The sequence below is a fragment of the Bactrocera neohumeralis genome, chromosome 2, assembly GCF_024586455.1.
Source record: "Bactrocera neohumeralis isolate Rockhampton chromosome 2, APGP_CSIRO_Bneo_wtdbg2-racon-allhic-juicebox.fasta_v2, whole genome shotgun sequence".
NCBI classification, from domain to species: domain Eukaryota; kingdom Metazoa; phylum Arthropoda; class Insecta; order Diptera; family Tephritidae; genus Bactrocera; species Bactrocera neohumeralis.
In genome coordinates, this window is record NC_065919.1 from 53,371,219 (window position 1) to 53,387,684 (window position 16,466).

General features: G+C 34.6%; 1 protein-coding gene across 3 annotated transcripts in view; it reads left to right on the forward strand.

The window, feature by feature from the left end:
- LOC126750822 (calcium-binding mitochondrial carrier protein Aralar1) overlaps positions 1-16,466 on the forward strand; it is a 40,372-nt gene that overhangs the window by 1,997 nt on the left and 21,909 nt on the right. The window contains exon 1 of one of the 3 annotated variants that reach the window (XM_050460560.1): positions 8,501-8,913. The exons of the other annotated variants lie outside the window; for them this stretch is intronic. Coding sequence (XP_050316517.1) covers positions 8,887-8,913 — 27 coding nt within the window. The 5' untranslated portion in view covers positions 8,501-8,886. Of the gene's footprint in view, positions 1-8,500; positions 8,914-16,466 lie in introns of those variants that run through there. 3 annotated transcript variants of the gene reach the window in all.

Below are 16,466 nucleotides of genomic sequence, written 5' to 3' on the forward strand. Positions count from 1 at the left end.
ATCTTTTCAAGGCCCCATATAGAAAAAATATGGTCCTTCGTGCTTTTGGCTGATACGGATACTTTTATGATAAAATCATGCCCTTGTGACAAAAATGGATAAAATCGGGCCAATATACCTTATATTCTGATTTTGAAACTTCCGGTTAAGTTTATACCGCAAATAAACCAAGAAGGCACACTTTCGAAAACTTTCCACAATTTACAATAGCCCATTGAAGAATTTCGGAAATAGCCGCGAAAATAATTTAGGACATCAAACTATAGTACGTTCCAGATTACGAGTTTGATAAGATATTTCCCTTATTGGTATATTGATATTTCACTAATATGGTGTAAAGTCAACCGGAAGTGTGAAAATCCTTAAATGAGGTATATGGAGGCTGGGGGAAGTATACACCCGAGCTTATCCATTCTTGCCCCTGGACTCAGTATTATCAGGATAATAATCTCCCTTATTTTTATTAACATCTCACAGTTTGACCAACATTTTTGGAAAAATGTCAGTTAAAGGTTCTGAAGTCCACATATCCGGTATCTGATATCTTATATATGATTCCATTTTGAGAGTAGTATTTTTTCAAATTGTAATTTTTATTTAATAATTGCTGCTTTATTTATATATTGTAAAATGATAGAAACTGAGGGAATTTGATATCATATATTTATATATAGTAAGGTAATAATCCAATATCACTTTTTACTATATCTGCCCTGAGTCCCAATAAAATATTTCTCAAGTGTTATCAAAACTTTCGCTTGAGTGGAGTGATGGACGTACAAACAAACGTTCAGAATTCAACTCGTCTCGTCTGTCTGCATATAAGCAAACTAGCCACTCAGTTTTTGAGATATCGATCTGAAATTCTGCATACGTCCTTTTATCCCCAAGAAACCTCCTATTTCGGTTCACTATAGCAGATAGCTGCCATACAAACTGGCCGATCTAAGTTAATTTCTTGTATGAAAAACCAAAGCAGCGCAACAACCTACGAGCAAATTGTTCAGATAGGACAACTATAGTATAAAAGGGTGATCCATTTCGAAGCTCCCTACTTTTTAAAGAAAAAACACAGAAACTTCGAGTTTAATGGGGAATGTTCATTATTATTCGGAAGAACATTCTTTGGCATTAATTTTTTGAAAATGATCTCTGATAATGTAAGATGTTGGGCGCGGTAACGTCTCAGATGGTCCATCCGTGTCCGCGGTGATACGCGTGCAAGGCCTGAATCGATGCGGGATTATCCGCATAGACTTTAGACTCCATTTATATCCACAGGAAAAAGTCTAACGGTGTGATATCACACGATATTGGTTCCAATAGACTGGGCCAAAACATGAAATTATCTGCTCACCGAAGTGTTTTGTTTGAATGATACAATGTGTGGGAAGTGACGTCGTCTTGTTCAAACAAATGGCGCTGAGATCACGAGCTTCAATTTCAGTCATCAAATAGTCGGTTATCATGGCGCGATAACGGTCGCCATTGACGGTTACGTTCTCACCGGCATCATTTTTGAAGACATATTCCAGGACCAATAAACTACAAGAAACCGTTGTTTTTCTAAATGAAATGGCAGCTCTTGAATCTCTTCAGGTTGCTCTTCGTCCCAAATGCGTCAATTTTGCCTGTTTATATACTCATTGAGCTAGAAATGGGCCCAATCGCTGAACAAAATTTGGCTCGAAAACGTCGGATCTTCTTGGAACTTTTCAAGAGCACAGTTGAACGATTTGTAAACATTGTTCAGGCGTAAATCCTTACAAGATTGAAAGCCAAACAATACTGAACAAAAATAACATGACAGTTTGGCACGACTCACGCGTGATCTGTCAAAAAGAGGCTATTGAAAAAAGTATCTTCACTTGGATCATCTGTTACTTGCCACATAAACTATCGATCAAAATCAAGATAATGATCATTTTTTATGCTATAAGAGAGATATATACGAAAGATATTATAGCGTCAGTGCAGAGCTAGAGTTAATGTTTTTCCTTTTTATTATTATTATCTTTTACCTGCTAAATCTAAAATCTGAACCTTTAATAATAGACTTTCAAAAGTGTAGGCAAAAAGTTCAATATACATATATAAAAAGTTGTATATATACATATATATATATGTATATAAATTTTCATCTTCATTACTCAAATTGCAAAGTAGAATATGACTAAGTTATTATTTAACACTCTGCTATTGTAAATCATGAATTCCGCAAAACTTTCATTTTCCGCTTCCAATATCAGCCGTAGTTCGTAAAGCAAATATTTTAATTGCGCATGTATGCAAAGAATAGGCGAGACGACTTCAAAGAAAAGCTGGAAAATGAAACTGAAAAAATACATAATTATAAATATTTATTTTCTAAATGTATATTTGCTCATATCTACAAAATATCTAGATAATACATACATATGTATGTCCTCATATAGAAAATATGTAGAACTCTTTGTAGATAGCTATGCGAAAGCTTGACGTTGAACGGCTTGTATGTATATAGAAATTTTTTCCATCTATTTTTAAAGTAATTTGCACGCACACACAAATTGTCTATATGTTCCACGTGATTATCCCGTGAGACTACGTGACGTATGAGTAACATACTTTCAATAAGACTTCCGCTAAATCAGCTGCTCAAGTGGGCTTATAATTTCTACTGATATGAGTGGAAATATGTGTTTATGAATAACGGTTTTAATTATACATGCATGCTTTTATGTATAAATTAATAGCACGTGCAAAGTGAATGAAATATATGTACAAGCATGCACTTTGTTTGGTTGACGTGAAAGTAAATTCTAAAAAAATTAAAATAAAATTTTCTTATATTTTGAAATTTGTATTTAACGTAATCTGGTTCTCATGTAAAAAAGCAGGCTGCCTATTCATACTTATGTATATCGACACATACATATGTAGTAATTACTTTTGTGTATGTCTGTATGTTGATTTTGTTTGTTTTTACTTTGCCCACCAATGACCATGAGCTTGAAAAACATACTGACGTACTCGTATGTCAATGGCAAGTTGGAACAGAGGTGATTTACATTTTCACATTTTTTTATCATAATATATATATATATCTGCAAGTATGGCACTTCTCCGCTGCCACTACATATAGTGGAATGCCTTTACATGCCTTTGAAGGTGTTTTTATACTTTGAGGAAATAGTAAATTATACTTGGAAGAAGTATAAAAATCAGTTATCACTTTGCTGGATATTAATAAATATATTTAAAAAATCTCTTTATAATTGATGTAAAAATACATGTACATTATATCTAAATTTAAATTATGTCGTAATATTGTTGGGTATAAAATATAAAATAGCGCATTATATATATAAAATATTGTATTCTGTAAACTTTTGCCAAGACCACTTATTTGGCTTTAGCAGGTTTTCTTTGAGAGCAATTTTTTTTTAGAAAGGCTAGATATTTTAAGAGGTTACGTGGGTTTTGACGGCAAAAAAATGCCTATTTTCACCAAATTTTGAATAATATTTTGTGAATTTTTCATAAAAAATTTTAGAAATTCAGCCATTGGCAGCTGGTTTCTGGAGGCATCGCCCTAAAACGTGTTCTCTCGGTGGTCAGAATAATAGACAAATGTTTTTCTAAAAAATCAAAAAAAAATTGTATCGGTTAGTAGTTGAGTATATGACATGACTAATCGAAGGATTTAGACAAATAATATATTTTTGCAAATTTCCAAAAAAACAGTATGCACTTAGGTCTAATTTTTACCACATATTGCCTTGAAAATATTAGTTATAATCGAAAACAAAAATCATTCAATCAAATGCGAGCTCATCCTATTTAAAAGAACTGTGAAAAATTTCAATAAGTTCGCTGCACTTGTTTCTGAGAAATCGTGAGCACTGATTTTGAAAACGATGTTTCAAGGAAAATACAATCAATGCTTGAAGTAGCCGACTTCGCGCGCTTCGTTCACTTTATAGTCAAAAGAATTGGCCTTCTAAGCATACTATTCGCAACACCATCTCCCATCTTGAGACCCAAAATTCATTATTGGACAATATTCGACTGAATAGACCACAAATAATTTCACGTTTTGGGCCGGTCTATTGGCCATCAAGATCGTGTGATATCACACTGTTAGACTTTTTCCTGTGTGGATAAGTAAAGTCTAAAGTCTATGCGGACAATGCCGCTTCGATTCAGGCTTTGGACGCGTATCATTCGCCAGTTTCCAGTCAAAATGCTCGAACGAGTTATCGAAAATTGCACTCCACGGATGAACCATCTGAGACGTAGCTGCGGCCAACATTTGAAAAATAAATGCCAAAGAATGTCCTTACGAATAATAATAAACATTCCCCATTAAATTTGAAGATTTTTTTAAATTAGGAAACCTCGAAATGGATCACCCATTATAATTGCAAATGTTTTGAAAGTCTTTTTATCTGACCAGATATCTCCGAAATTCGTCACTAATTATTGAGCAAAGCAACGTTTAAATCTTTGAACATATTGTGCAGCATGGACCACCGTAGCATATCATTGCCATGGCAAGATACCGAAATCTTCATAAAGTATTTTTCTTCCTTATTATATAACCTCAATTTAAGGTTCTTAGCAAAATTACAAGTCTTGCTTTAAGTATTTCATAATACTTCTACTATTTTAAGTTAAGTTAAGCTTTTTTCTGCATTAGGACTCAAATGCTTAGTAAATGTATTTGTTTAATTTATAGCCGGTATATACATCTAGTTCATCATGTGCACACCTTAATTGTTGTTTTTACTGCTTATTACTTTAATTAATGTTGTGTTTTTTATATAATAGTGCGCAAACATCAAATATCAAGTGGCTATCTACTTAACGTAAGAATGTCTTTACACACTGGCTTTTGTTTATATTTACTACTTTATGCATGGTATATACATATAGGGTGGCGCACGAATCGTGCCACAAAAATAAACCGTAATACATTTTTTGTAAATGCATTACACTTATTTTTTTAGGTATATACAATTTTATTTTATTTTATATAATAAATTATATAAATTATATTTATAATTATTTTGAAAAATTATGGAGCGTAAATGGCCTCCGGCTCAGTCACGCATATGCGTCAGCTAATTAGAAAATTAGTCATTGCGGCCTGAAGGGTTGAAGGGTTGAAGACGGTATTGCCTCAATTACCGATTCAATGGACTGCTTCAATTCAGTCAGATTACTGGGTTTGATTTTGTACACCTCTGTCTTGATATAACCTCATAAAAAAAGGTCTGGTTTAGTCAGGTCAGCTGACCTTGGCGGCCAGCGCAAAGTGGAGTTGAGATATTAATTTGTTTTAAAATTTTCGTTGGAGCTCCGCAACAACCGGTTTGGTTATGTGTGTAGTTTAACTTGAATAGGAATTTAGGAAAATCTAAAGGGATTATTGAAATTATCTATTTGAAATTTGTACGGAAACAGATTCAAGTCATCATGAATTATCCATTGTAATGACCGTCTGCCAACACCAAGTTGTGCCGATAAGTTGCGCGTCGAAACTCTTGGATTTGCCGGAATTGACTATGCAATAGCCACGATTGTTTCTTGCACTTGAACATACCGATCTTGATGGTACGATCCTCCTGCGATACTTCCAGATTCAGCAAACATGTTTACCAACCTCAAAATGGTCCATCTACTCGGGGGATTGCCACCAAAATTCTGTCTGAATACCTTTTGCGCGGAAATGACGGACTGCAAACCACAGTATCTTGAACATTAACCTGCCAAATAAAAAAAGAAAGTAAGTCAATTGTTTTTGTGGCACGATTCGCTACCCTGTATTATACAAATAGTAGTTGTATGAATCAAATACCGTAATATCTCTAGGTAATTTATCTAACTTTCGGCACTGATGACATTCAGCACAAACTTTTCATACGGTTTATATATACAACTGCAGATACCTACATAATAGGTTGTCAAAAAAGTCTTGCGGTATTTTCGCTAGTTGGCGCTGAAAGCGCGTAGTTCTAGTTTTATTCGTCGCATCGGGTTATGCTATACCTTTTTGGAAAACTCATTTCACGCGCTAACACGTGTTTGGTTGATTGTCATTTCTTTTAAGTCGTTTGTGAGTTATAGCGTCGCAAACATGGAGCAAAATAAAGAGAAAATACGGCATATTTTACAGTACTACTACGATAAAGGCAAAAATGCATCTCAAGCCGCCAATAAAATTTGTGCAGTTTATGGACCCGATACAGTTTCCATTTCCACCGCACAACGATTTTTTCAACGTTTTCGTTCTGGTGTAGAGGTGGTCGAAGATGCGCCACGCTCCGGAAGGCTTGTCGTCGAAAATTGCGATAAAATTCAATAAAAATACCGCAAGACTTTTTTGTTTGGTAGAATTTTAACATAAGATTTAAGTAAAAGACCGGTCTGTGCGCGATTTGTTCCACTTGTATGATGAAAAAACATATTTCTCTCGTGAACCATACACTCCTGATCTATCACCATGCGACTATTTCCTGTTTCCAAAACTGAAAACCAACGTGAAAGTAGTATTTTACGGCATTTAAGCAAACAAATCTATGCACTGGACTGGTTGATCGTCTCAAACGTTTTATTGTGTAATGAAACTTATTTTGAATAAATCATAACTTTCGAAGGTAATACACTGTGATAATGTTATTTCGAATACGGAATCGTTGCGAATGTTGGAAAAGGCTTACGGCGATTCAGTTTTATCAAAAACACAAGCCTACGAGTGGTACAAAGCCTTCAAAGACGGTCGAGAGATTGTTGAAGACATGCCTCGTTCTGGACGACCCTCGACTGCTTCCACTGATGAAAATATTAAAAAAGCTAAGGATATGGTGCTTTAATCGTCATGCAAGTGTCAGAGAGATAGCAAGTGTACTCAACGTCTTTCGCGAGTCCGTTCCAATGAGTTTGGTGTATCGTGCGAATTCCGATCCCACATACATGGATAGCCATTATAACTGCCGAAAAGGAGACGAAATAAAAAAAAACAGAAAAACGTTAACTTCGGCTGCACCGAAGCTAATATACCCTTCACAGGTGCATTTCTATTAGTAACTATGAGCAATAACTCATACCAAATTTCGTTAAGATATAGTATATCGTCAAATGAGGAAGTTCCTCATGCAAGCATTTCATTCCGATCATTCAGTGTGTATGGCAGCTATATGCTATAGTTATCCGATCTGAACAATTATTTCGGAGATTACATTGTTGCCTTAGAAAATAATCTATACCAAATTTCGTGAATATATCTTGCAAAATTTCAACGCTATCTTAAAAACTGAGGGACTAGTTCGTATATAAGTATATGGACAGACGGACATGGCGAAATCGACTCAGCTCAACATACTGATCATTTATATACACACTTTATATGGTCTCCGACGCTTCCTTATGTGTGTAACAAACTTCGTGACAAACCCAGTATACCCTGTTCAGGGTATTAAAAACAAAATACGCCAAAGCCGCTCAAAACTCATGGTGATGGTCATTGTTTTTGTTCGATATTCGTGGTTTGATGCATCGTGAATTTGTTCTGGAGGGACAGACGGTCAATAAGTAGTTCTATTTGGCCGGATTGAGGCATTGGCATAAGTGTATTACATCTGCTGGGGATTACTTTGAAGGCAACATAATAAATATGTTTGAATAATTAAATATTTTGCCTTTTATTTACAATTTCCGGGTACTTAAAGTTCGGATATTTCAAGGACACACCTTGTACTTGAAAAATATATATAAATTTTAGAGAAATTATTCGTTGCCATATTCACATAAAAGTAATTTATATAATAATTATTTAAGAATATTTGAATTTGTTTATATTTACACACAATAATTTAAGTACATATTTCTACAACACTATGCGCCAATAAACATACGAAATTGTTAGTATCTACATACATATGTATTCGTGCGGCCGTGAGCATTCACAGCAGATTTGCGAGCTTTTTCGCATGCTGCTTGGAGAAGCGTAGAAAGTTGCGGACTCGGCGACGGGAAAATGTGCGGAAAAGTTCTCACTGAATCACTGAACAAATACAAATTAGCGCTCGACGACGAATAACTATACAAGTACATATACATACATATAATGAGCGACTTTTGAATGAAAACACATACATATGAATGAGGAAAATGGTGTGACAATTGTTGTGTAAATAATTACAAACAAGCTTATTAATCAAAATATAATGAATGTTAAGTAAATGTAATTGCATTTGATTAAAATGTATACCCTGCATAATTATTAAATAAGCTTTCGAATTAACTTAATGCACAGCTAACAGATATGTATGCATACATATGTATAATCGCACATAGAAATGTTTGCCTACGCTCCTTGGCTCTTTGACGCACAATCGAAAATAATCTGCTCACACACTCACACAGCGGCGCAATTCGTTCTAGCGGCAAACGCCGTCAATCCTCAGAAAATCGCCACATTGCGGGTGTTTGGCTAGTCCAACGATCCTCAGTCGTAATTCGGTATTTGACATTAACGCGACGCTCGAAGCATTGCATTCAGCGTTGACTCGTGTGTGTGTGCAGCTCGGTGGAGAAGTGAAAAGTGTGCAGACGAATCTATATAGCTACATATACATATATATATTGCTCTACACCTTTATGTACATACGGTACATGCATATTAGGGAGTGCATATATTATAGTGTTTTGCAATTGACGTGGGTGTATTGTGTGCGAAAATCGGAAATTTGGCAAAAATATAGAATTTTGCAAAATTGAAAGATATTTGTGCGTCGATTTTTGTTAAAGCAATTGAAAAATTATAAATAAATACACATTCTTGCTTATAGCATACGTCCATACCTACAGCAACAGATAGTGCAAGTCAAAGAAAAAAAAAAAATGGTGGAAAAGAAGGAACTGAATGAGGTAGGCGAAGGCAACAATTTGTTGTTTTTTAATTTTCGTAAAAAAAATACATATTAATTTTTAAATATTTTGTTCTGTTAAAATTTTCTTATATAATTTTCGACTTTTTTTTCAATTAAATCAAATTTGTGGTAATTTTGTGCATAAAAATGAAATCATTGTCTTTTTCTCTTCAGTGATACATTCAAATGCACTGATAAAAATAAAAAATTCAAAACAAAAATCTTTCTTATCAGTTTATAAATATTACATGCTATCAGAAGCGTTTATCACATCTCACCTTGTTCAAACCGTCGTGGAACCGGCTGAAACTTGAAAAAAAAATTATTAATTATTCACTTGCTGACAGCTAACGGTTGCCAGTTCGTAGCAGATGAGCAATGTTATGATGAGGGTGTTATGAAATGGCATTTGAGTTTATGGCATGTGAATATAGTAATCGCAGTCTGTTTTATTTGTTTTATTCTTATGTAAATCCATATAAGAAATACTATATGGTGAACTATAATTATTGTGACTTACGTGAGAACCTGCCGTCGACGACGTTACCTCATGGTGCTTAAAAGCATATAGATCAAAGCAATGTATTGATCAGCTCCCCATCCTTTTTGCAAGTATTGTTTGGTTCCAATTGGTCGGGCGGGGGTTCGAGGCTGATCTAAAATAATTGGAGCGAACTCCAACGGCTAAATGCTGCCCGTGGTTCCAGATTTAAGTCTCCAGTCATACCTTGTAGCTTTTGCTACAATCAGTTGAGCACCCATCAAACTCAATGACTGGTGACATTTGCCGCTTTGAAATACAAATGTCTTTTCATTAGAAGAATCTCATTCAAAGTCTATAATATCAGTTCAAACCAAGTATTATAGCTCTATTTCTGACAAAACCATGCTGAAATTTCGAGACAAGCCCAAAAACAGACCTAGTGCATATTGGGTTCTAGTCGCCTCTTACGACAGGCATACCTTACCGTGGGCAAATTCTACACCCTGTCCGCTAGAGAACTATGTGGTGAACGTCATGGATAAGTGAGTTGACTTGAGTTGCTTTTATTAAACTTTCGATTTTTTACCCACGATCCTTAGTATTGTAAACCATTTTGTGTTTCAATTCCGTTGTAATTTATCATGAGCCCTTCATTATAAAGAAGATTTGTACAGAATCTGATTGTCTGAATGTGTTTTTATCTGAAAATCATCAACATATGAAATTCGGAGTCGATTGGTTATCAGGTACGGCCATGAGGTCAATCCGGATACCCAACTTGAGGTTCTAAGCATATTATTTTGTTAGCAAATGGCTCTTTCTCTACAGTTTCTATTACTTTTCCTTCAGATTTTTAATATATGTCGCTGAGAGGGAAGGTTGGAGAGGGAGATTTCTGTAAAGAGGTCTACGTCAATCCTAGCTTTAGGCTACTAGGACTATTGTAGTGTTTTTCAGGCAGAAGTGGCTGCTATTAAAGGTGGCAGTAGGCGTACTGCTACGAAGTGCAGTCATTTACTCCGACAGCAGACCGGCAATACTTGCGCTGAGCTCGGTAACTGTGCACTCAAAGCGAGTTAAAGAGTGTCTGCCCTCAATATAAAAAGCACAAAGCTACATCAGAATCGTTTGGGTGCCCGGTCATAGCGGAATCACTGGTAACTGCAAATCCGCTGTACTAGTCAGATGGGAAACGGATCTCACAAGGCAAAATATCTACTAAACTACTTAAACTTAGTAAAGTTTGTCTTGTTGAATCGTAGGGGTTCTGACTGAACATTGGCATTCGTACGGTAAAGCTACAAATCTTGTCGGACGCAAGTTCTCAAAGTTCTATCGAAGAGCGTGAGATAGAAACATCCACGCACTTTCTTCTCCATTGTCTAGTCTTTGCAATACTGAGGTTGCAACATCTCGGCAGCCTTAACTGCGGCGAACCAGGAGACATTAGCCGTCTCAACAAATTTGTGATAAGCTTAGACGATTTGTGAAGGGCTTATGATGAATTATATTGGAGTTTTAGGTAAAACAGCAGGCGACTACTTAAAAGTTCATCCGTTGTGAACTTTATTCACATTTAATTGATCCCAATACACTTGTGCTAACGTTTTTTCCAATATGAAGAATCATTGTAGTATAAGGCGGTGCATTATCGTGGTGCAAAAACCAAAATTTATTAGAATATACATAATTCCGGTCTCTTTTGATGAATAGCTTTTCGGAAACGACGCATAACACTTAAATAGTATTTTTTGGGAATACGAAGTGCAGCTCTCCTCGATAATCTACGAAAACTGTCAACATTACATTGATTTTTGACCTGCTTTCACGTGGTTTTTTCAGCTTCGGGTCACCTTTGCCAGGACGATGATATTTTTCTGTGTAGATCCAAGACTCATCGCCAGTAACAATATATTTCATGACATCCTGGTATTCCGGCCAAATTTTGCAAATAGTTTCTCACACTTTGTATGCAACGTCAGCCTGAGGATATTTTGGTGTACTTCATATTACGCGCCAAATAACTGTATTACACCCAAAGAGTCACCCAATATCAAATTCCATCAACCCCTCAATGTGTTTACATTCCATCAATATACATACATATATGTACATATGTATTTATACGCACACGCAAACGCATGTCAAACCGAACACTTTCAAATACAAATTATTGCTGCTAAACGATAGCGGTGCGGTTTTAATTAGCGTTTTTCCAGTTAATTGCTTTCGCCTTTGACAGTGATTCTGTTTGGCGATTGCCAAGTTACGTGCGCAAGTACTTAACTACTTTATGTAATCATTACCGCATCCGCCAGAGCAATGAAAACTATATAATACAATATTTTTTTCTGTTTTCAGAAATAAGTCTTCCATATTTGCCATTCATTGCACTTTCTAATTGCACAAAGTTGCATAAGGAGAAGCATGTGCAATTACTAATCACAAAATACTTGGAAAGTACCTAAACTAAGTACTTAGACGAGTGCTAAACGAGCTTATTCTACTTTTAAATTTATATTTTATATAACAGCAACAATTTCAACAAGTTATTATCGAACATTGTATTAAGGGTTTATTTTACATACATATATATACTATATTATGGAACCACAATTGATCACTTAAGACAACGCCTTTATATTTAATGCAAGACTATAATATATAATATACGTAGATATGTATGAGTATAAATGGAGTAGACTATTTTAACATCGCTACGTAATATACGTATAGGTGAATGTTCACATATACCGGGTCTTCCAATAGGGATGATATGATTTCTAAATGTCGTTTTGGCCATTTTTAATAATTCATGATCTGTATTTTTTTTCATTATATGTGACCTGGTCTACGAAAAGGGAGCTAACGTGCGAAAACTAGTTTTCTGGGAAAAGCTGTTAAAAATAATCGTCAGTTTCTCGTGATCTCATTAATTGTTCTCCTTTTTTTTGACACCTAAGCCCCCTTTCCGTAGACCAGGTCACATATTCAGTAATCTTTTCAAATTCATCATGAAAAGATGTACACGAGAACAACAGTTACAAATTATTCAATTTTATTATCAAAATAATAATAAATACAATAGTTCCGAAAAGACGGGACTACGTGCCACACAACACGTGCAACAACCAGAAAAGTTTGGAGATTCGATTATATCAAGAGAATGTGACATTGAATGGCATCCAAGAAGTTGGGATTTAATACCTTGAGACTATTTTTTGTGGGGATATTTGATGTCATTGGTCTTTGGCAATGAACTACACTCTCTTCAAGCTTAAGAAGTCAATATTGGACGTGCTATTCATGACATACGACTTGATTTTGTGGAAAAAGTACACGAAAATTGGCTGCATCGAATTCGTTCCCGCAAAAGAAGTCGTGGAGACCTTTTGAATGAAGTCATATTCAGAACTTTATTGTATCGATTACATCACATTAAATAAAAAACATATGAATTTCCTTAATTTTTTTAATTATTTTTTAAAGAACTCATATGTATCAGTCTTATTGGAAAACCATGTATAATATTTGTATATATCTATGCAGTTACATACATTACATATGTACATACCTAGAGCTATGTGTGAGTTACTTATTAAAATTCCAATGTGATTAATTGCCAATTTAATGTGATTATTTTTCATAACTTAAACATTTTTTCGATCTTTTTATTGAATTTTTATTTATTTCACAACTTGTATTCACATTGCGTATATAATAAGGTCAGTAGGTTTAAAAAAAAAAGTTGATGAGAGCTTGTTTTTAAATTATATTATTTAAATTATCTTGGCAAGTATGTCAATTTTCCGTTCGGACTTTATTATTGAAGAATAATTTTTCCAAAATATAAATTCAAAAGCAAACACTTTGAAATTTTTAAAAATAACGCTCGAAAATATCCGAGCCGGGTATAACCGGATAGCGAACATGAATCAAATTTGATCCGTGCTGATAAAACAATCTATTTGACTACCGCTACTCGACGTCGTTTGCAAAAGATTCCGTTCTTTTGGTACGCTTCATACCCAATGCATTGACCAAGTGGTGTTTAGTTGGTCTATAAGAGGTCTTGAGAACCTGTGCTAGCTCTCTTATGCCATCATGATGATTTTTCAGTACTCAAATCACTTCTGTAGTATTTTTAACGATGTCGTAGCCATGATTCCATTAGAAACACAAAACTCAAATAAACTTGTAACTAAATTATTTTCAAAAAAAAAATCTCTAGATAAACTTTTCGCATCCAAACACATACTAATTGATGTATGGAGATCAAACTTCGACGAACATAAAAAGAGTTTGTACCAATCCATTCGGTTTGCGTACGGAGTTTAATTAATCATTTCGGGTCAGAAGAGGTTTGATCAGATATAGCATCAAACAAACTAATACTCATTTACTCTTCGACTATAATTTATAACACTTTTGCTCTATGACAGAGCAAAATTTCAAAAATTTCAAACTTTTTCAGTCCAAAACAGAAACATCGAAATACTTCTATTATCCACTCATATTTCTACGGTATCAAACAATATAGAGCATTTCGTAAAATACAATATGAAGCTGCATACTAACGGAACCTTTTCTTTATCGAAAATATATTCCCCTCAGACGCTGATTGCGATCCTTAATGATACTAAAATTAATAAATCAAAAGACCATCATGTTTCAAATCATCATCACAAATCTATTGAAGCCGCAAAATTTTTTAGCTTAATCGTTCGGTTAACCAAAGGTATGACCTCCAAAATGTTTCAGTACAAGATAAGTAAAAGCTGTACATTCAATTAGAAACTGTTGAGATGTTTCCTTCTTGTTGTCTGTCAGATAACTAAGACAATCTTGGTCTGAACAAAATAGACAAGTTTTTCAATATCTATTTCTTAGTCTAATAATGGCTTCAGTAGACTAGAGTCTTTGATAATTTACAATTACAAAAACTCAATAAATAATATTTCGTTGACAAAATTACCAAACAATTTCACACACGAGCCATACAATAGATTGAAAACTTGTTGACATCACAGGACTTTAATGGGTTAACTTCGTCAATATTAGTGCAATATTGATATACATATATTGTAATAAAGAGGTCGAACGAAAAAACGCTATATTTGTGACTCAATCAAGAAAGTTGCGAAAATTGCGATCAATATGTTTGAGTAGTGAGTTATCAATCCAAGATCGAAGCATACATTTGGGAGCCAAACAAAAAACTTCCCATGGAATTTCGTACTATGAAATTTTATTGCAAAAAACGTCTTCTGAGAGCATTGCCTGGTTGAAGACCATTACAGGATGAGTAAATTGATCTTTTGTAGTAGCTTTTTTAAAGATAAAAAATTATCACAAAAATAAAATTTCCATAAAATATCTTATAACGCTCAACTTTTTTTTGATATTTTTACTTAAGTACTGGAAATAGGTACTAATATATTTTAACGAACATAGCGTCTTATAATGAAATTATATAATGAGTAATTAGTATTTTATTGGAATGAGATGGGCTGGGATTAGTATCTTATTGTTTAGTAATTTATTTTCAAAATGTGAAATCTTATAATGCTGGGATGTTAATTGCTTTGCTTTTAGAAATAATGTCAATTTTGGCCTGAAAAGGCGACTTCATGTAATAAAATATATTTTGATTTCAAAGTTGTTAATAAATTTATAGCGTTCGCACTGAAAATGTCCTTGTGCTTTGGTACACTTTGCTGAACTTGAATTTGTTGTTACATAAAAATTGGTTTGGCGGATGTAGAAATTGTGCTAAATGCGACAGTTCCACGGTCCCTGCATATCTGCAGCGTTACTGCAGGGGATCGCCATATATCAAAGCACATACACCATACAAACATTGCAATAAACAAATACACACACACTCATACTTAAACCAGCACTACCGCAACGTTAATAAATCAGTTACATATATGCAGAGCAGGGCAGACAATATATACTATGCATGTATATTATATACATATAGCACAGTAGTGTCAATGTATGTATTGTGCTGCTCTATTCTTTCGCGAAAGTCACACGAGACAAGCCCGCTGACAAATAAAATGGGTGTGTACCACCTGCTGTTGCAGTGATAGAGCTCAGCAGTTTTTGCCACCGGCACTCAGTTAAATACTTACATTGAATTGTTACACATTATATATATAGATATATATATGCTTACATATGTGGGATTATGGTATGAATGCAGTTTTACTGCAATAGTTAAAGGTCCCCCATAGATGAGGGGTCACAAACCCTTTTTGCTATAGCTAAGGCTCAAATAATTAATCTTAGCGGAATAATACTGTTTATCTAGGGACTGGGATTCTTTGGATTTAAACTATTCTTCGCTCTTTTAAGATTTTTGTATCAATTTCTTTGCATTTTACACCCAGTATCCACATATATTGCTATTTAATCACTTCAATGTCATAATTATAATGTATTTGGCCCGACAATGATAAAACTGGTTCTTTTAGGATAGAAAGGTGTATATATTTATACATGTCGCGAAAAATATTTGCTTCTTAAATGCGTATATATGGCCGATAGTTATCTATACTTGAAATAGTCGTTTGAGTAAACTAAGTTTCCTATATTTCACGAGCAACAGTTGTGTGTGGACCGAGTTCTTTTGAGTTTTACTTGAGAAACATCACTCCGATGCATTGCATTTCGCTGGTTCTCCGAAGCCACACTTCGTTAAATTCCACATTTTGTAAATATCGTATGAAAGGATGGCTACTGATGGTTCCACTTGGATTTTTTGAAAGTCGTTTGCCTTTAAAATATTTGTTTGCTTCAAAGGTCTCTTCAATATGAAAGTGAATAATAATCGACTTTTGGGTATATGAAAGCGAAGTCGTAGAAAGGAAAACTTGTTGTTGTTGTAGCGGCAAAAACACTCCTACAGTAATTTCAAGGCATGCGGTAGAGTTGACAGCCGGTTGAAAATCCGGGTTCGTTCCGATTACTTAACCCGACTGTCGTCAGCTTTTTTCGACTAAAAGTAATGGTAAATTATTAAGTCGCACACCTCAACTGAAGTTAAAAAATTGTTTCGA